At 38.1% G+C, this 23,820-nt stretch overlaps 2 protein-coding genes across 13 annotated transcripts in view; one reads left to right on the plus strand and one right to left on the minus strand.

The window, feature by feature from the left end:
• The window catches only part of LOC132143360 (uncharacterized), a 121,464-nt gene extending 107,199 nt beyond the window's left edge, over positions 1-14,265 (minus strand). The window contains exons 1-2 of one of the 2 annotated variants that reach the window (XM_059553514.1): positions 13,489-14,265; positions 8,704-9,018 (exon numbers count right to left, since the gene is read on the minus strand). In XM_059553514.1, coding sequence (XP_059409497.1) covers positions 13,492-14,142 — 651 coding nt within the window. In that variant the 5' untranslated portion in view covers positions 14,143-14,265 and the 3' untranslated portion in view covers positions 8,704-9,018; positions 13,489-13,491. Of the gene's footprint in view, positions 1-8,703; positions 9,019-13,488 lie in introns of those variants that run through there. The other variant, XM_059553515.1, reaches the window with a different exon arrangement.
• Positions 1-23,820, plus strand: part of LOC132143358 (muscleblind-like protein 2a) — a 95,029-nt gene that overhangs the window by 41,910 nt on the left and 29,299 nt on the right. For all 11 annotated transcript variants that reach the window (XM_059553502.1, XM_059553499.1, XM_059553506.1 and 8 more), the window contains exons 3-4: positions 22,402-22,566; positions 23,299-23,499. In XM_059553502.1, the coding sequence (XP_059409485.1) occupies positions 22,402-22,566; positions 23,299-23,499 (366 nt within the window). The remainder of the gene's footprint in view (positions 1-22,401; positions 22,567-23,298; positions 23,500-23,820) is intronic.

The raw sequence follows: 23,820 nt of genomic DNA on the forward strand, positions 1-23,820 counted from the left end.
GGGAACAGTATCACTATGCCAAGAGCATACTGTTCTCTGATAGCTTTAGTAGGGAGTTGCCTAAGAGAAGATATCAAATTGGTCTTAATTTATACAATGGTCATGCAGCTTTTTTTTTTTATAAAATAAATTAAAATACCCATGTGTATCAATCACGTGAGCCACCAGTGTGTTGATCATTTGTCTTCTTGTGGCATCTGTTAGAGTTTCTATTTCTTGATACTCCTTCACCACCTTAATTTTAGAACATCCTCGACCAACTAAAAATTAAAAATGACCTTGGTGATTCATTAATTACCACAGACTCAGAGGGGTTAAAAAATTATATATTTTGGATAATTTTCATTTCTGTGTGAACAGAACCTTTAGGATACTGACATAAAAAGCTTTGTTCTAACCTGCTTTGCAGACAGTGCAGATGTGTCCTCTTTTCTTTGTCTCTTGTTAGGGACCTCATGTAAGATTACAGTCGATGCACTTGAACTGTTGCTTTTGTCAGACTTCTCAGAAGACAAAGAGTCTGAAAATTCTAAATAATTAAAGTATTAAAATATTACAGATATTGTGATGACCAGTACAAGAATCAGAAATAGCCAATTTATCATATTTATCCTGAGTTGCTTGATAACACAACTTAAACGTTCAATAAAGCTCACCATCATTTGAGAAAACAGTCAGCACCACAGCCTTGTCCAATGAGGTCACTGAATATTTCTGCATCGACTTCTGTCCCTGTTGCATTAGGTGGCAAGCAAAATTTCTCAATAAGTGAAAAAAAATTAGAAAAAATTATTTAAGTTGACGCCCTTTCTTGCTTCACAACAAATGTCTGATTTGAAAACGTATCTTTATGATGCAAGCAAAATGTAAATATGAATTATTTTTTCCAATGTATCCCCTTCTACAGAACATTATATGATAAAGGCAAATACAGAAATGAGGCAACAACACAATACACAGAATTTATCAGATTTTAATCAAATTCTTAGTTATTTTAAAGGAGTAAGAAAAAAACATCCTTTGACGTGAAATTGCATAAAGTTAAACCTCTCTTCAATGCAGTCCAGCTTCACATACTTCTGCTGTTCATACAGTAACTTAGCTAGCTAACGAAGCTAATCACGTCGACGATGGCAATAAACGAGGCTTTGTAAAAGATCGTTCGTTTTATTAATTCGGTAAATCATTTTAATTAATTTGAGGCCAAGCTGTTATAATTTGATTCCTTGTTTTAGTTAAATCGAAAAGCGCGAGCGTAGTAAACCGCTGCCACGATGTACGTTAACTTAAAACGTGGAAGCGAACGCACACACACAGCCTAATATACGTTTATGCACAGTGCTCCATAGCACGTTATGTTGTACATTCTCTACTGAATAAGCACCAATCATAAATGTAAAAGTATGATTCAATTTAACTTACCTTTAAAAGCCACACGAGGATAATGGCGACGTCTTCATGGATTTCACCAGGGACGATTGGAAATGCATGGGCGGAGTCTAATTACGTCTCTATGGAGTTTGTTTAACACTGATGATCAACTCTGTGAAATAACTCCAACACCAAACACCATTTTACTCTGAATGTGTTAAAATTACTCTTTGGGTGTTGAAATCAACTCGGAAATGTTTAACACAGAAATTTCAACTCTCCAATTTTTGCTGTGTAGAAGGGGAAAAAATGTGCAATGATTAAAACACAAAACAGATACACAAAATACAGCATGATTCGCTTGAAATGTTAATAGAAATTAGCCTTAAACAAGGTTTGTAGTTTAACGGCTGCTCATTTCATCGATTATACTATAGTCACGGCCACGGAGGAATTATTAGTAACGCAGACAGATGCATTACAGAAATAGCACAAAGTGCTTTCTGGCAGTCATCTTACCTACATAACGTCATCTCATTGAAGATCTGTCTGTTTTTAGCGTCAATCTTACATTGATTGAAGAAACACTTGAAAAGAGGGCTGTTAAAAAGAGTTAGTAAAAGACATTTACAATTTTACAAAATATTTATATTTTAAATAAATGCTGATCTTCTGAACTTTCTATTCATCTGTGAATCCTGAAAAATAAAAATGCATCACAGTTTCCTCAGAAATATTGTGCGGCACAACTGTTTTCAACATTGATAATAATCAGAAAAGATTCTTAAATCAGCATATTGAAATTATACCTTTTATCACGCATTCAGATGATCAAAAGTGACTGTAAAAAAAGAAAATGCATCAGGGTTTCCACAAAAATATTGTGCAGCACAACCGTTTTCAACATTGATGCAAATCAGAAATGTTTCTTGAGCAGTAAATCAGTATATTTTCATGATTTCTGAAGATCATGTGACACTGAAGACTGGAGGAATGATGCTGAAAATACAGCGGAGCATCACAGAAATAAATTACACTTTAACAGATATTCACATAGAAATCCGTTATTTTAAATTGTAATAATATTACAGATTTTACAGTATTTTTGATTCTTTGAATCTGACCGTTTGTTATCAGTTAGAACACCGTCTATGTGGCAGCAGGAACACCTCAAACACACAGACAGTAAAACTAATATGATTTGAAAATACATACAACATGCATTAAAACCATCCGCTTCTGATCGCACAGCAGTCTGTAAGCAGCATATAATGTTACATCGCCCAACAGACGGGGGGAACGAGATGTGATGGCATCCATTGAGAATCGGTGTGTGGATCCGAGCTCTGGAGGTCACAGCTGGCCTCGGGACGCAGCAGGGGTTTGGCAGGTTCACGGATGAAAGCCGGATCGGATGTGGCCAGTTTCTTACCCGCTGAACCGGCTCGACAGGTGCGGGATGCTAATTGGCAGCATGTGTATAGCGTTAGAGACGCAGCGCTGTCACCGTAAGGAACAGTTGTGCACGAGATACTCCCACTACACAAGCTTATTTTGGGATTACGTGTGCTGTTTTAACACGAGCGTTACGCCAAACCAAATTAGAAACAATTATTACGCAGAAATTGAAACACTGAAGTAAAAAATAAAAAGCTTTTTTTTTTTTTTTTTTTTAAGAAAGCAATACTTTTATTCAGCGATTTATTTTCTTCTCATTTATTTGGATGTGCTCATATGTTGGTGAGAGTGGATGAGTCATACCGATGCGCATGGCCTGTTGCACGCTTCCTATCATTTTCAGGCACTTCAGTCGTGTTAAGAGACTGCTGTCACCCGCGCTCTATCTGTGTGACGTGAGACTCCTCAGCAAAACACAGCACAGAGTGATGATGAAGGCCATAAAATGTCAGGAGACACGTGTTGTATTCATGCTACTGAGGCGTTTGCGTTGATGTACTGTCGTTCCAGTCGAAAACACTGTTTGTCAGGGATAAAAGCATTGATTGGGAATGTGTGGGATGGACGTTTTGTGAATGCATTAAAGAGATAGCTCACTTAACTTTATCATCATTTACTCATCTTCCTGTCATTCCAAACTTGTATGATTTTCTTTCTGTTGTCAAACACAAAAGGAGATACCAGGCCGGATGTTCTGACACCCACCCACCCAAATGCATCACAGATTTTCTCACCCAGGTTCTTCATGATCCACGCCTAGAGAGCCCTAGAGATCAATTCTAGCAATGCACAATTCATGGATAACCATTTCCATATTGACGGCAAAAATGGACATCTCCTGCATCCATCTGAAACCGATCATTTCTGTAGAGGAATGACCGAGTAGCTGTTTTGCATGTTTATTTGTGTGTTAAGGTGAGAATGTGTGTTGGATTACTGTGGCTCTCCTGGGTGGGCGTCACGTCTCAGCACTTCACAGATGATCAGATTTACAGAGCTGAAGCAGACGGGCTCTTCTCTGTCCGAGAGATCACTTACACTCGCTTAATGTTCATTTACTAACTTGTTCATGATATTTGAAGTACATTTGTTTATTAATACATTAGTGTGTTCATGCATTAAGTTATTTTCATACTTTCATTATTTTTGAACTAATTTGATCTTTTTTTTTTTCTTTTTTTTTTAGTTGGGCATTCATTGATTTATTCATTAATTTATGCAATTAGAATTTATTGATTCATTTCAGTTCATTGAGTTCATTAAGTTCAAGTGTTATGCATTGGTTAATTATTATTGTTGAAATAATTTCTGCATTAATTTACAAATTTATTTATTGATTAATTTCAGTTCATTAATGCATTTTTTCATGTGTTATGGATGATTTTATGTTATGCATGAATGTTTAATGCTTTTATTATTTTTGAATGATAAATTGCACTCCTTTAATCCGTGCTAATATTGTCTTCTGGTATTCACTCGCTCCGGCTCAACACAAGGTTGACTGTCATCGCACAGACGTGCATGTTTTTCCAGACCTTGAGACTTCAGCTTGTGCTTTGATGCATCAGCACACTTAAAAATGAGCGAGTCGAGATATACTAAGCGAGTAACACAAGAAGCTTTTGTGGTGGAGTGCGATGCATGAATAATCCCCTGCGGGAGAAACGGCTTTGAATGCATTTCAGGCGTGTTCACTTGATGTCATAGTCTGTGCATTTTATCGCTTTGTTTATTGCACTCATTTGTTTTTGTTTTTTTAAAGCTGCAGGTGCATGCAAAGACAAACGTCATGGCGGTTTGCATTCAGATAAAAAACTCATGGCATCAATATTTAAAATATAAATATTTTGGTAAAATATTACTGCAAATAAAAAAAAAATCCTGTACACATTAATGCATTTATTTATTTAGTTATTTTTTTTTATATATGTTTTTTTAGGTTCAATAATGTTACAATGATGAACAAAAATACTTTATTAAACATCACTGCAAAAAATAAATAACTACACACAAATTACATTATTGATGTATTTATTTAAATGTTTTTTAATATTTTATTTATTGATTTTTTTAAAAGCTACAAATCTGTTACAAACTCATGACACCATACTATTTAAAATATAAAAATACTTTATGAACTATTTAAAATTAGCTTTTAGTTTGCATTTTTTATATTTAATATATATAAATGTTTTTTTAAGTTAGAAGTCTGTATTGTTTAGTGTTTAGCTGCACTTATTGTTTATATATTTTTAATAATGTATTTGTTATTTTATTATTAATTTGAATGGTTTTTTTTTAAGTTACAAATCTGCAGAGCTTATTATTCATGCACTAAACATGTAAAATTCGACCACTTTGTATTGTAAACAAAACTGCAGACAAGTACATTAGTTAGATGTAAGATTGACTTATCTGTGCATTAGTAATGTTAACTAAACCATGAGAGTAAGGCTGTTATTTCCCCATAAGTCTCTCTCACCTCATTATTTGTAATTGCATTTTCCGCTACAGTGAAGCTCACTTTGGGAGAGCAGTGATCTGGAAGCAGCTGATCCAGCATCAAGTCTAATACACTTCACACATCTGCAAATAACTGCAGTAACACAAACATCTCAGCAGAGTCTGAAACAGTTGATGTGATGCTTTTTGTCTCGGCTGGAGAGGGAATTAACAGCCCATACATATTTCCAAATTATCTCGTGCATTTTTTTTATTTCTCTTTCATTTATTGTTAACATCAGAATAATAACCGATAAAACTATTGTTCCAGAGGTGCATGCAGATATATTGCGTATTGCAGACATAACGCATAATGTTGCAGTTCCTTAGTTAATTTTTCATCAAAAAAATAATATATATATATATATATATATATATATTTTATTATATAAAATACATTTTTAAAAACATTTATTAATATTAAGATTGTAAAGTATGCTTGCATGGTAGTATTTGTACTGCTTTTTCACTGATTTAAAATAAAAATTAGTTTTTAAATTATCATTTAATGTGAATCAACATAGTGAATTTCGACACATTAATACTATGAGAATATGAATATTTTTTATGCCGTATTTAATTTAATAATTCCATTATGTTTTTATTTATTTTATTTATATAGAAATGAAACTTACGGACCAGTAGTCTCTGTAATACTGAAGAAATTGTGTAATGTTTCAATTCCTGCATTAGATTGGGTTTCACTCCATACGTTCCCCCTCATGTGAAAGCAGGAAGTGATGTCATTGAACACCACTCGTGTAGGTTGTATTCCATATGATAAGTTGGAAAATGGAGCTGCTGAAATAGATCAGAACTCCGGAAGAGTAACCGGGAAAGTTTATTTCCATTCCTACTTTCTCATCGTCAGCCCTGTTGGTTCTGGTTGCAGGCAGGTTCACTTAGTTCAGTTTCCTTTGACCGCAAGAGCAAACTCATTGGTGGTCTGTGGACAAGCAGCCACCCAAAACATGCCACGGACACAAGACACCTTCATGGGTTCACTGCTCCACCCGTTTCTGAACAGTTCGGAGCTGTTTTTCAGCTGTCTGTGTGCAGGAAGAGGGACTCCAAGAGGGACTCCATCAATTGCTGCTGAATCCAATTTTCCCGGTTGCTCTTCAGCAACATAAACTGACAGATATATTTCCAGGCTGATGGCCAGATAACTAGGGCATGACCTTGTGTTTCTGTTTCTTGTGATGGTTCACTGTAAAGGGCCTTTGTTTTGTGGTTGAGATACGTTTGAAAATTCACACTTTAGTTGCAAAAGCCTTGAAATGGTAAGTTCCTGAAGATATAAAAAAACTCTTGGTAAGTAAGTGAATTACAGTCAGCGGATGTCTTGTTTGTGGCTGTGAGAAATGTTTGTGTGTGTACAATGAGAGAAACTAGCCTTTATTTAGCTGTAAATACTTGCTGAGCCATCAGGACGGCGTTTGGAGTGAAGCAGTGCAGCTCGCCGACTGGAATAGAGGCCCATTGAGAGCCGAATGCAAATCCCTGTTTGGGTGTTGAAGGCCACAACTGAGGCTCAATTCTCCTGCTGCTCTGAAAATGGCCTTTGTGTTTGTCTCCCACCCACCAGCGCAGTCGGGTTACTTTTGACTGCGAGCCTGAACATCAAGGAAACCGGAGTCGAGTCCAATGCGCTGCAGTTCGTCGAAACTCTGCATCCCTATAAAATCCGTTAGATTTTTTCAAAATTCCTTTTTTATGTTTTTTTTTTTCTGGATTCTGTATTTTTGCATTTAAATTTTTCTGGACTTCTTTTTAAATGATTAAATTCAATTTTATTAATAATAAAAAGAAACGGGTCTAATTGATTAAAATGATGAAAATTATACAATTTCACATCAATTTATTAAAAGTTGAACAAAAACGACATGTTTGGGGGCCCTATTCTTCTTTAATTGTTAACAAATTATGTGTTTTAACATGTCTAATTATTTGAATGCATAAAAACAACTTAATTTATTCAAAGTGATTCTTACAAAAGCCATATAATATTTTTTTCCTTCAGAAATTATGTATTGTGTATTTATTTGTTTCTGGTTATCAGAACAATTAAACTAAATTTTTTTGAAAAACATGGATATTTACTATTACAATTAGAACATGGAATAATTTTTTTGTGATTGTTCCTTTAAAAAAATAAAGATGTAATAATTTTAATTGTAGTACATTCTACTGAACAATAGTAGGCTAATATATTTCTTTCACAATGTCTTCAAGTTAAACCGAACTTTTATTTTGGCGGGTTACTGTGAATACATTTTAAGTTTCTGAGTGTATATGATATAGTTTCTCTCAAATCACATGGTCAAATGCTCAGGAAGTGACTCTCAGGACTGTTCTGGAGATGTTTACATGTATTTATGTCCTTGTTTTGTGAGGCAGCATTTTGTGTCTGCGCCATTCATTCAAACAGAGATGCAAAGAATATAAAGAATTCATATTGAAGTCTTTTTTTGGATTAAGATTTACAAATACCAGTCCATATTGCAATTTAAGTGTAATGACCTGCTTTTTATAAATTCAAAAGTTATTTGATCAAAAATTCTATGACATTAGACACACATGAAACTAAAATAATGCAATGAACATTAATTTAACAACATTAGATGTAGCATACAAACCGAATGTACACAACTGATAAGAAAAAACAACAACTAAGAAAATCTTATTTCAACAACAACAACAAGAAAAACAATTTTGAAATGTAACGCAGGGAATTCTGGGAATGTCAATTTACGGTTTTTCACTGTAAATTATACAGTGAAAAACTAATATTAGTTAATTTTCACTTCCAAAAATGGTATACTACTGTAAAATTACATGTAATGTCCAATACAGTTTTTCACCATATATTGTAGGGAAGCTTACCGTTAACCATTTAACAGATTTTTAGTGTAGCATTTTTGTAGCAATTTTTTAGTGTACAGAAAATTCAGTTTTTATGACTGGATTCCACTATTCCCCCCGCGTTTTTCACATCGTGGAAATCATAGTGCCCTAGTAAAATAATGGAGTGAACATTTCACCTCCAGAAACCTGCGAGTGTTTAGACGGATGACAATAAAAACGCTCTGGGAATTTACAGAGATTCTGGGATTTTATTCTGCAGTGGAAAACTATTATTAGAGACATTAATTCCACCAGCCAACTTCTGTTTGACCTCAGTTATACCCTAATTAGCATGTTCACCTAAACGGTAATTTTCTCAAAAATGCGCTTGATGTATATGGGCGAGTGATGGGAATTGCTTGGCTTGAGTTTGAGACACGGATATTAAATGGGTTAAATGGTTATAATCCTAATCTCTCCATGAAATTCAATTCAATTCAATTCAAGTTTATTTGTATAGCGCTTTTTACAATACAAATCGTTACAAAGCAACTTTACAGAAAATTATGTTTCTACAATATTTAGTAGTAGCTAGTAGTTTGTGCACGTTTGACAGGATTTTAGAAAAATAAAAATAATAATAATAATACAAGACGTAGTCAGCTAGACGATGAACTATCAATATTATTAATTAATAGTAATTATAGGATGCAGTCACACATGTAGCAATAATTGTTAGTTCTGTTTGTTGATTCAAGGTTAGCATCATCTGAGGTCCTCTGAGGGTCAGCATCATCTCTTCTCAGGTGTTCTGGATCCAGACTGGAGCTTGTGTAAATCCTAGTTACCACGGGATGTAAATCCCGTGGCAAAACATAGAAACAAGATAGAGACATCATTAGCATAGCTGCTGATCCAACAAAGTAAAATTAGTTTAACCCAAGCTAAAGAATAAAAATGCAGATGCAACTACACTCACAATTTAAGAGATACATTATTCGAATGCTTGGCGAAAGAGATGCGTTTTTAATCTAGATTTAAACAGAGAGAGTGTGTCTGAACCCCGAACATTATCAGGAAGGCTATTCCAGAGTTTGGGAGCCAAATGTGAAAAAGCTCTACCTCCTTTAGTGGACTTTGCTATCCTAGGAACTACCAAAAGTCCAGCGTTTTGTGACCTTAGGGTGCGTGATGGGTTGTAGCGTGGTAGAAGGCTAGTTAGGTACGCAGGAGCTAAACCATTTAGGGCCTTATAGGTAAGTAATGATAATTTGTAACAGATACGGAACTTAATAGGTAGCCAGTGCAGAGACTGTAAAATTGGGGTAATATGATCATATTTTCTTGACCTGGTAAGGACTCTAGCTGCTGCATTTTGGACTACCTGTAGCTTGTTTATTGACGAAGCAGGACAACCACCTAGAAGTGCATTACAATAGTCTAGTCTAGAGGTCATGAAAGCATGAACTAGCTTTTCTGCATCAGAAACAGATAACATGTTTCGTAGCTTGGCAATGTTTCTAAGATGGAAGAATGCAGTTTTTGTAACATTGGAAATATGATTTTCAAAAGACAAATTGCTGTCTAATATAACACCCAGATTTCTGACTGTAGAGGAAGTAACGGTACATCCGTCTAGTTGCAGATTGTAATCTACAAGATTCTGTGTGGTGTTTTTTGGTCCAATAATTAATATCTCTGTCTTATCCGAATTTAATTGGAGAAAATTATTTGTCATCCAATCTTTTACATTTTTAACACACTCTGTTAGCTTAGATAATTGGGAAGTTTCATCTGGTCTCGTTGAAATATATAGCTGAGTATCATCAGCATAACAGTGGAAGCTTATTCCGTATTTTCTAATAATATTACCAAGGGGCAACATGTATATTGAAAATAGAAGGGGACCTAGGACGGATCCTTGTGGCACTCCATATTTTACTGATGATAAATGAGATGACACCCCATTTAAGTAAACAAAATGGTAGCGATCGGACAGGTAGGATCTAAACCATCTTAGAGCCTGCCCTTGAATACCTGTATAGTTTTGTAATCGATCTATGAGTATGTCATGATCTATGGTGTCGAACGCAGCACTAAGATCAAGTAAGACTAGAAATGAGATGCAGCCTTGATCTGACGCAAGAAGCAGGTCATTTGTAATTTTAACAAGTGCAGTTTCTGTGCTATGGTGGGGCCTAAAACCTGACTGAAATTCTTCATACAGATCATTTTTATGCAGGAAGGTGCTCAATTGAGCAGACACAACTTTTTCTAAAATTTTAGACATAAATGGAAGATTTGAAATAGGCCTATAATTTGCCAGTACACTAGGATCTAGTTTTGGTTTCTTAATAAGAGGCTTGATAACCGCCAGCTTGAATGGTTTTGGGACGTGACCTAAAGATAACGACGAGTTAATGATATTGAGAAGCGGTTCTTCGGCTACAGGTAACAGCTCTTTTAGTAATTTAGTGGGTACAGGATCTAATAAACATGTTGTTGGTTTAGATACAGTGATAAGTTTATTTAGCTCTTCCTGTCCTATATTTGTAAAGCACTGCAGTTTATCTTTGGGTGCGATGGATGAAACTGAAGTGTTAGACGCTGTAGAATCTACATTCGCTATTGTATTTCTAATGTTATCTATTTTATCAGTGAAGAAATTCATAAAGTCATTACTATTTAACGTTGGTGGAATATTTGAATCAGGTGGCGTCTGGTAATTTGTTAATTTAGCCACTGTGCTAAATAAAAACCTTGGATTGTTTTGGTTATTTTCAATGAGTTTGTGGATATGCTCTGCCCTAGCAGTTTTTAGAGCCTGTCTATAGCTGGACATCCTGTTTTTCCATGCAATTTTAAAAACTTCCAAGTTAGTTTTTCTCCATTTGCGTTCAAGACTACGAGTTACTTTCTTGAGAGAGTGAGTATTACTGTTATACCATGGCACAGTACGTTTTTCTCTAACCTTTTTCAATTTGATGGGGGCAACAGCTTCTAATGTATTAGAGAAAATAGTGCCCATGTTGTCAGTAATTTCGTCTAATTCATGTGTATTTTTGGGTACAAATAGCAGTTGAGATAGATCAGGCAGGTTATTTGCGAATCTGTCTTTGGTGGCTGGAACAATAGTTCTGCCCAGACGGTAACGCTGAGACATATAGTTAATATCAGTTATACGCAGCATGCACGATACAAGGAAATGGTCTGTAATATCATCACATTGGGGTACAATATCTATAGCAGTAAGATCGATTCAATGCGATATAATTAGATCTAGTGTATGATTAAAACGATGAGTGGGCCCGGTGACATTTTGCTTGACTCCAAAGGAGTTTATTAGGTCAGTAAACGCAAGTCCTAATGTATCATTTGCATTATCAACGTGAATATTAAAATCCATGATTAGCGCCTTATCAACTGTAACTAGAAGGTCTGAGAGGAAATCTGCAAATTCTTTTAGGAATTCTGTATACGGCCCTGGTGGTCTATACACAGTAGCCAGAGCAAGAGATACATTAGATTTCTTTTGCATGTCTGACAGTGTAACATTTAGCAGAAGTATTTCAAAAGAGTTAAACCTGTATCCTGTTTTCTGGGTAACATTGAGAATATCACTATATATTGTTGCAACACCTCCGCCACGACCATTCTGACGGGGCTCATGCTTATAACAGTAGTTTGGTGGAGTAGACTCATTTAGACCAAAATAATCATTTGGTTTTAGCCAGTGTGACGAGTGGGGCGGGGCCGAGGGACATGGGAGCGAGGCCGGGGGAGTGATTGGAGATGAACTACACCTGTTCGTCCCACCGGTCTCGAGGCCCATGGAGGAGATGGAAGGATATAAAACTGGAGCGACGACAGTGAAGGACGAGAGAGGACCAGGCCTGGGCTTTTAGTTGTGTTGTGGTTTTTATTTTATGCGCACCAGTCGTCCGTGAGGGGCTGGTGCGCTGTTTTGTGTTTATTTTGTTATTAAAATGTTTTTGATTGTCCGCCGGTTCCCGCCTCCTTCTTCCGGATGAATATGAAGGTTTTATCGTTACAGTGGTGCCGAAGCCCGGGAGAAGGAGGGACGCGCTGCTGAAGATCCCTCGCCGCTGTGGTGAATCCGCGGTGCCATCGAGCTGGCGAGGAGTGTGCCGCCATGGACGCTCGAGGCGGTGGACTGGAGCGAGTTGCCGGGGACGGGCGAGCTCGCTACCGGCCGCCCACGATGTGGAGAGACGGCTGCCGTCCGTGAGGGAGCGGAGGAGTCAGCGCCGTTCGCCAGGTGGCCGGAGCCTGCTGCCATCCGCCGGAACGGGGAGGAGCAGGGAACGGGGGACTCCTGCCGGCTGCCCAAAACCGGAGGAGCCGTCGGCGTCCACCGGGCGGCGGAGGAGTGTCGTGCCGTCCGCCGAGGGCCGTCCAGTGCCACCGCCAGGCACCGCGGAGGAGATCACCCAGCTGGTGGAGGGCCGAGCAGCGGTGCGTCTGGGAACCGGAATTTTTATTTTTTTTTCCTCTCTCCCCTCTCTCGTCTCTGTCGCTCCTCCTTCCATCTCCTTTTCTCTCGCCTCGCCTGTCCTACCCCCAGGTTCCCGCAGGTCCCCGGGAGCGGCCCCCCCGGAGGGAGGGGGGGGGGGAGTAGAGCGCAGTCTCGGGAGTACCCCCCGGCCTGCGAGGGGCGATGGGGGTATGTGACGAGTGGGGCGGGGCCGAGGGACATGGGAGCGAGGCCGGGGGAGTGATTGGAGATGAACTACACCTGTTCGTCCCACCGGTCTCGAGGCCCATGGAGGAGATGGAAGGATATAAAACTGGAGCGACGACAGTGAAGGACGAGAGAGGACCAGGCCTGGGCTTTTAGTTGTGTTGTGGTTTTTATTTTATGCGCACCAGTCGTCCGTGAGGGGCTGGTGCGCTGTTTTGTGTTTATTTTGTTATTAAAATGTTTTTGATTGTCCGCCGGTTCCCGCCTCCTTCTTCCGGATGAATATGAAGGTTTTATCGTTACAGCCAGGTTTCAGTCAAGCAGAGTACATCAAAACTATTTTCTGTGATCATTTCATTTACAATAACTGCTTTGGGTGTGAGTGATCTAATATTTATGAGCCCAAACTTTAAAAATTGTTTTTGTTCATTTACTTTACATTTTTCTGGTTTAATTACGATAAGATTTTTTCTAGATCCTACATTATATTTTGACCTCACTATCCGGGGAACAGACACAGTCTTAATAGTTTTTACAGCACAAGTACTTTTATCATTTAAGCGGGTGGAACAAAACTCATCATAATAGTTATTAGAGAATTGTCTTACTAGTCACATGGAGCGAAGTGTCCTGGAGATGTTGTCAGAGAGCAGCTCCGCTCCGATTCTGCTGGGGTGTAATCCATCAGCGCGAAACAGCCTAGGACGCTCCCAGAAAAGATTCCAGTTATTAACAAATAGCAGTTTCTGTTCTTTACACCATGACAACAACCATTCATTTAAAGCAAAAAGTCTATTGAACCTTTCGTGTCCTCGTCGATACGTGGGCAGTGGTCCTGACACGACGATCGTCGCCGCGGGCGTCGTGCTGCGAACCGTCTCGATCAGGCTGCTGAAGTCCCTCTTCAGCGTCTCCGTCTGCCGCAGCGTGGTGTCGTTAACCCCGGCGTGAAGCACGACCGCTCTGGGGCTCTCGTCGACCTTCAGGATCGTGGGTATCTGCGCAGAAACATCGAGAACACGAGCACCAGGCAAACAATGAGTGTGCACTTTACCTTCGGCTAACGTAGCACTTACGTGTCGGACGATGGAGTCTCCGATGATCACAGCGTCGGGTCCTGTCTCGCGGAGGGGAGCGAAGCGGTTCCGGATGGAGATGTCGAAGGCAGGAGGGGGAGAAGTCGTCGCCCGGGACCCGGCTCGCGTCCTCCGCTGTGGATGCACCCAGGGTCCGTGGTGTCCCGGCGTCGCAGTGAAGGACATCTGGGAAGATCGCGTCCTGGGTGCACCGGGCCTGTGCAGAGAAACACACGGAGTAGACGTGGTGGGACTGTTAACAGATCGCTGTATACTTACCCCGGACTTGTGAGCGTCAGCCCGGGATGATTCCAGCGCGGTTCTCCGCTCTCTCAGCTGGGCCTGCCTCACCTCCAGGTCGCGAATCTGCTTTCCCACGGCCTCGAGCTCGAGCTGCACAGAGTGGAGACATTCATCCGCCATTAAAGCAAGTAACAGTGAGTACAGCAGTGGTAATGTGTGTGAATAGAGTATTAGCAATGTTAGCGCAGTTAGCTGCAACCACGCCGCTGATGCTAACGGGCTAAAAGCTAATAGCGGACCCGGGAGATCAAAATAAAACTAGTGATAGTGAGGCGCTCTGATTGTTTTTGTTGTAGAATACAATAGAGGATATATTCACACGTTATATAAACGGAAACGATGATGTATACAATTGTTTTTTGAGTTAAAAATAGTCAATGAAAAGAATATAGTGACGGAGCTCAAACGCAGTACAGCCGCCAACAACAAACAGGAAGTGACTAAATGAGCAGCAGTGTTCCCACTCCTATGTGGGATTGGTGTGAGGAGCATTTGCTGTCACTGATGGTGTTGGTGCTGCATTTGCCATGTTTCAGGTGCGGTGCTTTGAAAGAGCCAAGAGCTTTTAGGGGTTCAGAGCAGTCATTCACAGTAAGTGGAATTAATCTGTCTAAAAGCTTTATGGTTACCTGATACCCTCCTGCTGCTCACGACTGATTGAAAGACTTTCCCTAATGCACTGAAACAGCTGTGGTGTGACGCGGCACATGTGTGTGGTGCTCATGTGGGTGAAACAGGTTCAAATCTCATCACCATCATCATCAAATCACCATTATAATCTGTTCACAGCTAAACGGATCTCTCTATCTCTCTATCTATCTATCTATCTATCTATCTATCTATCTATCTATCTATCTATCTATCTATCTATCTATTGCTCTATCATTCTATCTATCTGTCATTCTATCTATGGTTCTGTCTTTCTATCTGTCCATCATCATCCATCCATCTATCTATCATATTATAATTCTGTCTATCATTTTATAATTCTGTCTGTTTGTCTGTTGTTTTGTCTGTATCTGTCTCTTACTGTCTATCATTCTATCTATCTGTCTGCTATTTAGCCTGACTATTATTTATTTTGTCTGTCTATCTATCTATATTTATTTATGTCTTTCTCTCTGTCATTTTGTCTGTATCTGTCTATGGTTCTATCTATCTTTCTGTCTATTATTTTGTCTGATCTATTTATCATTCTGTCTGTGTATAGTCTTCAATCATTGGGTTTATTGCTCTACCATTTTGTCTCTGTTATTCTGTGTATTATTCTGTCAGTCATATCAAGCCATATGTCTGTCTGTCATTCTATCTGTCTATCTATTGTTCTGTTTAGTGGTCGACCGATATATCGCCAAGGCCGATAAAAACTTATGATTACTAGACAGACTTCTATGCATATTAGTCAGAACTGTTAACGACGCCGACGAACAAGAGAGAGTGTGAGCACTGTTTGCGCCGTCGAAATAAAAGTCCCACCTCGAACACATCGGCCAAGCAGAAAAACGTACCTGCCGATATTTGCCATGTTTCAAATATTGGCATCGGACGATAAGTTTTTATCGGCCTTGGCAATATATCGGTCGACCACTAAAGTGTGCAGTTTTATCCAGCATGATCCCTGGCTTTATTTGAAAAATATGATTCCAAATGCACACAAATTTCCCAGAATACTGAGTGCCCTCTTGGTTACAGTGTTTACTTCCTTTTTATTATATTTTTATTTAATATTTATTTATTTGTAATAAATACTTGCTCATCTTAAGTATAAGTATGTTTATTTTACACATTATTTTTTTAATCCATTGTTAAATGATTAAAAATTTCTTAAATATGATTTAAAAAAATATATATATATATATCGGATTTATATCGGCTATCGGCCCCCACACTTTCCAAGATATTGGCATCAGGTGTCAAAAAACACATATCGGTCATTCAAATTGCAATTCTGCATCCTGTTTGCTACCTCAATTCAAATTCTGGAACTGAATCTGAATCCAAAGGCATTCTGAATTCAGTTCTGCCACATACAGGAATGAGACCGGGACAGTCCGACGTTAGTCCCAACATGAAGACAAGGACACTCATGTCTTTGTCAGCATTCCCAGGAGCTCATCCCATTAAGCCTCTTTGATCCTGCTCTCTCTCTCACCATACCTTCGTAAACAAGCCTATTTATTTAAGTGCCATGCGGGACAGTGACGGGCCCGTCGTGACCCACTGTACTTTCAATCAGCGCTAGCTAGATCACTCACGACGCTTGAACGCACTACAGTGTGGTTCAGAGAATGGTTCACTGCATTTCACATCAACATTTGCTTGATTTTCATGTCAATCAGAGAGATTGTAACACCATTTTGAAGTATGTTTGTGTCAAGTACTTCCTTTGAGCCCTGCAGATTGTAGTGTTTTCTACATCCCGCAATAACTAATTTGTTCAGACATGTAGTGTCCCAGGGACCACCGCCCACGAGACTATAAACAAATTTTTCATTATTGTTTGGTAGATAAAACCAAATATTGACTTATATTGTTCGCTAACATTGTTAACACAGGTACTTTGGCAATTGTAATATTTGCGTATTTCCTTTGAGGTCAAAATGACTCCAGGTGTATTTATTTTTCACTGAATTGGACACAAACAGTAGTTTGAATGCAACCTGAGTGGTAACATCTGGGATGAGTTTCAATTTCACTTACAGAAGAGAGAGGCTGGTTATGTCTTTGAAAGTACATGTGCTAACCAGCTGTGGCATGATAAGTAAACTTTCAGTCTTTATAAAATGAAAAATACAGCACAAAGTCACAAATTCAGTCAAATCAGAAACCGTTTGACCTTGAAAATACTGTAGTTAAATAGGGCACAGTTTTTAACCAGTTCACTTAAATTCAGATTACAAGTGGGAAAACCTTTTACTTTCAAGATGCTAAATGCTAAAAAGTAAGATCTGGTTGGATTGTCTGTTGCTTGTGTAAATTGATGTAAATGGGTATTCAAACTGACAGCAGTTTGCAGCAATAACATATATATATTGTGGCGGGAGGAGCACAAGACAGACACAGTGGGCATGGCGTCAGGCCTCGGAGAGGCTTATATTAACAGAAAATCCAATAAAACAGGGGATAAAGGTGGCCAAAGGGGAAGAGGGTCCAAAATAAACAGGGAATCGGGTGTCCTCGTCGTGCTGCGTGGTTCGGGCAGTGTTCATGGAGGAAGGGTCCAGGTAAGGGGCGGAGTCCGGCAGCCGCACGTGCTCCCCTATTCGGTCCGGGGTGCGAAGGGTGGCGGCTTCCTCTAGCGGCCGCATCACTCTCGTTGGCCGCGGCGCTGGCAGGGGATGGACGGCCCGGCATCCTGGCCCGACGGCCGTGTAAACGGGTGCGGTTCCCATCCGGATCGCGGGTCCAGCAGCTCACGTCTCTGGTGGTGATATATATATATATATATATATATATATATATATATATATATATATAGAACAATTGCTCAATCCTTTACTGGATGCTGTCGAATACAGCACTCTAATAGTAACAAAATGTATGGCATCTTGTCAAACTGAAGCAGTTCAATTCAAATTAAATTATGATGTGGTGTTCATCTTTTTCATTTTAAGACATAAAATGGAGCAAAAGAAAGATTGATTGCATGTTGCTTTGAATTGTCAGGTATAGTAAGGACACAGTGCAAATAGATGTCAAGGAGCGTTTGCAGCAAGAAAGCAAAGTGAGTCAGTCATTTACAGTTAAGGTTGCTGATTTAAGGCATTATAGAGATTATTGCGCAATCCTTCACTTGATACTGTTGAATACAGTGGTCAAATGGGAGCCGATAATTTAGCATCTTGCCAAATTTATGCAGTTTAGTCACTGTCAGTATGAACGTACCTTTGTTTAATCCAGTTTGTATTTGAAGAGTATAGAAATTACATATAAGCCTGTAGAATGCCATTTTATCAAACAAAGCTTTTCTGACTTTTTTATATGCATAAACTTTACAAATGTATGTAGGGCTGGCTACCGAACTTCGATGCCTTTATGGCATCAAACGAAAAAACTTCGATACTATGAGTATCAAAAAATTATTTATCTTTCGGTGCCAAATTTCAGTTCCAAAAGCCAAGCGGACATTTTTTTTTTGCCAAGCGGCTGTGTCTGTGTGAGCTTGTAGCATACGTGCATGTAAGGACCTAAATTCGCCGTGATTGGCTGTCCACCACCACGTGACGTGACGGGGAGGATTTCTGAAGATACTCGCAGTCACACAACACAAGTGTGCCAAAGACCAAAGAGGTCTAAAGTGCGCGCGAATTGTTTAAAACGCTTGAATCAGTTCTTTTTTTTTCTTTTTTTTTCTTTTTTTTTCAACGGAAGATCAGTTGCACTATTTGTTAAAATCCCCAAACTGTTTACTTAAATATTAAATTAATAAATGACATCAAAACAGGGGCATTTGCGTTATGATGTGGTGGGCTGCTGTGGGCCAGAAAGTCCAGGGCAACTTTTTAGTCCCAGTGCGCCCCTGAATGGCGCACCCCTATCCAAAAAGCACAACCAGTTGTATTAATAATGTTATCCTGAGTGTGAAGTGTTACCGGAATTTGTTTTAATTAAGGTGAAAAATAAAAGTTTTGTGTTTAATGTATTTGTGTTAATGTTGAAATGGATTTTAAAACATGGTATCGAAAAAAAGTATCATTAGGAACCGGTATCGAAACTGAGGTATCAAAATTGGCACCGGATCGAAAGATTTTGAACAATACCGAGCCCTAAATGTATGTATATGTTTAACTGCTGTCAGTGTGAACACACAGAGTAAGATTATGCTACATCTAGAATTCAATTCAGTTTACATTCAGATTCTTTTTTTTTTTTCACTCTTTAAAAAAAAAAAATATTCAGGACACAAGATGCAGTAAACTAAACTAGATTAAGCATTGATGCATGCATGCTTTGAACATTAACCAGAAACCTTGTACTTCTTTTTTTAATGATTCTCAAACTTTTGTCTCCTGCAGTATATAATGCTTTTTTTGGCATTATGGATTGCTAAATCTGATTCCTCCATTAACTGCAGCTATGCAGTATTGTGTAGCACATTGAAGATTGGTCATTCGATCTAGAGCTTCTGGTCGTCCTCCATCAGAACCATTCCTGCCCAGTTCGCCAGGAAAAATAGACCTTCATAATTGAATCAGCAGTCTCCTCTCAATCAGGCCGCACACAGCAAATCAAACCTCTCATACATTTTCCAATACGATTCTTTGCACAGCATCCAAAAATCCTGATAGCGTTGAAAGTCCTCTATCGGATGTCTTTCGCTTCTCCTCACCATCCGTCACTCCGTCAGAGGCCACAAGAGTCCGTCTTTTGGCCCAAAGACTGATTGACTTTGACACCTCTCAGGTTTTGGCAGGATGGCTAAACAACACTGTTATTCCAGGAGTGAGATACTGATAGCCCCTTTGCACCAGCACCCTGATCCTGTGGATTACAGCGCTGCATATTTGGGAATTTGAGGGTGTTCGGTGTCTAGACCTGTCTTCAGCTTGGCCTGTAATGATTATGTGTTGATAATAAATGATCATTTATAGTTAATCCACAGTATTAGACCAATAATTTGGTGGAATCACTGAGATGCTCACCTCTATAGATGTTGATGCATTAATGAATAATTGTGCGAAAACACAAAGCTTTGACCTTCAGTCAGTAACATATAGCTTTTAAATGATTGCAAATGCATCGTATTTTGGGTCTGATTAATCACCTGAGGTCTCGACCGCATTAACTAAAGTCAGATATCTCAGCTCGTGCCGTTGCAGTGCTCATGTTCATGAGCCGCAGTGAGCTGATTCAGCATTGTTTAACTGTTTGGAAATCATTGAAATGACAGCCGTGCTCCGTTTAGATCTAGTTTTGTGTTATTTATAGCACACTATCTCCATTGTTATCCAAGTAAGGAAGGATACCTGGATGTCTTGCGGTTTTATCCTTGTTGTCAAAAACCACCGTAAGCAAGCAAGACCTCAGATAAGCTGAGCGTGCACTTTCCTGCCAACGCTCGAAGATGATTTCAAGGGATTTGTGACCTCCCTGCAACAATGCAGAGAGCACACAAAAGCCTATATGGTTCATGTGTCTGCTTTATACCTTTGATGCAGACATGTACTGTATTACAATTAAATGCAAAATTATGGATTTGGTTATAGCGAAATATGCACAAAACATTCTAAATTCATGTAGTTTATACATTTTGCATTTATGAGGCATTGTATCTGGTTAGTAATGAGCTTGTTAAGGTGTCAAGATAGTTTCACAGTAATGATCCGACAGAGAAAGAGTTTAATGAAGTAAGGCCAGATTTAGTCTTAATTTTAATCGAACATCAAATTTAAAAACTTAATTTAACTTAACCCATACAGAAAACTAATACATACAGAAAACTACATTTCTATATAAGAGTAGACTTACACACAGGTGAGTCATATTAATACTTTTGACAAGTTATTGATGAAACTGCTTATCTTCATACAAAACATGTCAAATTGGCTGTATTTATGTATTTTAAAGGTATTGGCACCCCAACAAATTATTGGAAAAGATAAAATAAAGAGCAAAAAAAGTTAGATGGTAGTTTTGTAAAAAAAAAAAAAAAAAAAACCTTTATGCAATTAGATTTATTTGTGTATTTCTTTTATGCAAAGTAAAGCAATCTTCAAGTTTTTTTTATTTAGCAGAAATATTAAAAACAGCAGTATTGAGAGTGCTTGATTGCAAATTCAACTATTTAAAAAATAATTTAGTGCAATTCAATTTAAATTTGCATTTCTGTTATACCAAGTAAAGCAATATTTCAAATATTTTTTTATTTAGAAGATATCCTAAATTTAAAATACATTGTATAAAATATTTTAAACATTAAATATTATATTAAAATACATCAATTAATATTAATTTAAATGTAAAAATAAAATTAATATACAAATACATTGAATAAAATAAAGAAATTAAAAATACATAATTTTGAAATAAAAATGTGTAATTAAAATATATAATTCTAAACAATTTTTAAATATTTGTTTTAGTATTTCTTAATTTAGCCGAAACGTTAAAAACAGAAATAAATCAAGCAAATGTGTGTAATTAAATTATGTAATTACATACATAATTTGAAATTTTCTTTTTTACATTTTGTAGAGACTTTAAATACAAATAAAAGAAATTCTAATATATATATATATATATATATATATATATATATATATATATATATATATATATATATATACACACATATATATATATATATATATATATATATATATATATATATATATACATATACATATATACATATATATATATATATATATATATATATACATGTATAATATCAATCTGAAAATTAAAAGTTTCAATAAAGCAATTATTATTTTAATTAATGACATCTGCTGTGGTTGTTTTCTTCAGTTGTCTTGTTTTGTGAGTAGCATGAGCGTGTGATATTTGTGCTCAAGGTTACTGTGGAGATCTCACACCTCCAGCGAGCAGCTGATGCTGTAGAGCTCATGCAGGGTGACGCAGCATCTGCAGAGGCAGTGAGATTCTCTTTCTGTGTCTCTGCATGTCCGCAGTATGTGCTACCGCTGCGTTTTTAACCCCTCCTCCACTGTTTTCTCACATCCCGGTATCAGTTCGGCCTCCCGTGTCACCAGATATCCTGCAGCGGAGGTTTAATGCAAACACATGCTTGACCTTGGGCAGAATATTCGTCTAACTTTGGCCTCCTTAATAAATATTGCAGTATAATGCAGACATCCTCACTGCATTGCTGCTTGTTTTTCATGTATGTTGCATTCTTGTTTCTGTGTTGATTAAAATATTTTTTGCAGGTTATCAACGTTTACTGTATATAATGCGTCATTATTTGTCAAACAGTAAGAGAATAGAGCTATGAAGTTAATGTAAATAGCAGTTCAGATAATTAAGACTTGAGATCTCTGACTTTTGCTGAAGCTGAGACTCTTTTGAGATCTCTTCTGAGATAAATGTGAGATTACTGGGGTCTTTTTTACAGGAGAGATCAGCAAAAGTTTTAATTTCTGTCCAGGAGAAACCTAATTTTCCTGATTTTTCTGGCTGTAGGGTCGGTGTACGAGAGAAAACTGTAAGTACCTTCATCCACCGGCACATCTGAAGACGCAGCTGGAAATCAACGGACGCAACAACCTCATCCAGCAGAAGACCGCAGCAGCGATGCTGGCACAGCAGATGCAGTTCATGATCCCTGGCACCACCATGCAACCAGTGGTGAGAACCGTCTACTCGTCTTTCTGTCTAGATGCATATGAAGAGTTTATATGCAAAAACAGATAACTTTTTACCTAATCAAAATAACCCAACTGCAGTTTGATTGAGATTAATTGGAATGCACAATGAAAAATTTTCTTATGTAATCTGTTGCAAATTAACTCAAGTTTTGCAAGTTTGATGTGACAAAAGGAAGTGGACTTTTTCACTGGAGAAAGCATTATTAAGGATTATAAACTCGTATTTTAGCTGGAGGCTAAAGTTACAAACATCTTAAAGATTAAATCAAATTAAATTTATGCATTTAGCAGACGCTTTTATCCAAAGCGATTTACAGTGCATTCAGGCTATACATTTTTACCTATCATGTGTTCCCGGGGAATCGAACCCACAACCGTGCACTTGATAGCACAATGCTCTACCAATTGAGCTACAGGAATACTAAAAAAAACACAAAGATGGCTTTGTTTATTACACACACACAGAACTTGGCTTCACAAGACGTTAACTGATGGACTGGAGTGGTTTGGATTATTGTGATGTTTTTATCATCTGTTTGGACTCTCATTCTGACGGCACCCATTCGCTGCAGAGCATCCATTGCAGAGAAAGTAATTGAATGCTATATTCTCCAAACCTGGTGAAGAAACAAATACAATTTTCATTTTTGGGTAAAATGCTTCTTTTTTTCGGCAAGTTGCAATTCTTTCATATTAATTGTCTTCTTCACAGCATACATTTCCTGTCAGCCAAGGTCTGGGCTCGAACCCTGGATTGAGTTACGCGCAGTATCTGACTCCCATGAGCCACGGCATGAGTCTGGTCCCCACAGAGATGCTCCCCAGCACCCCTGTCATTGTCCCCGGCAGCCCGCCGGTCAGCATGCCGAGCTCATCCTCCACACAGAAGCTCCTGCGCACAGACAAACTCGAGGTGACGCCTCACACAGAGACATTATGAGAACCTCATTTCATTCATCCAAAAAAATCACCAAGTAAAGGACAGTATAAGATGTAGGAAAGACATTGTACTATGCAAATATACAGTATGTAACAAAAAAAGTATGTATGTAAAAAAGAAATGTATGTAAAAAAGAAAAAGGACTAATCATAGTAAAGTGTTAAGAAAGGGCCAAAAAAAAGATCAGTAGATCAAGTTACAGTATAATGCAAAATAATGAAATTACATGTAAGGGAGGAAAGGCCAAGTCATTATGTAATTTTATGTAAAAATGTCATTACATATGTAAAAAAT

Source organism: Carassius carassius, chromosome 7 (assembly GCF_963082965.1).
Source record: "Carassius carassius chromosome 7, fCarCar2.1, whole genome shotgun sequence".
In the NCBI taxonomy this organism is placed as follows: Eukaryota; Metazoa; Chordata; class Actinopteri; order Cypriniformes; family Cyprinidae; genus Carassius; species Carassius carassius.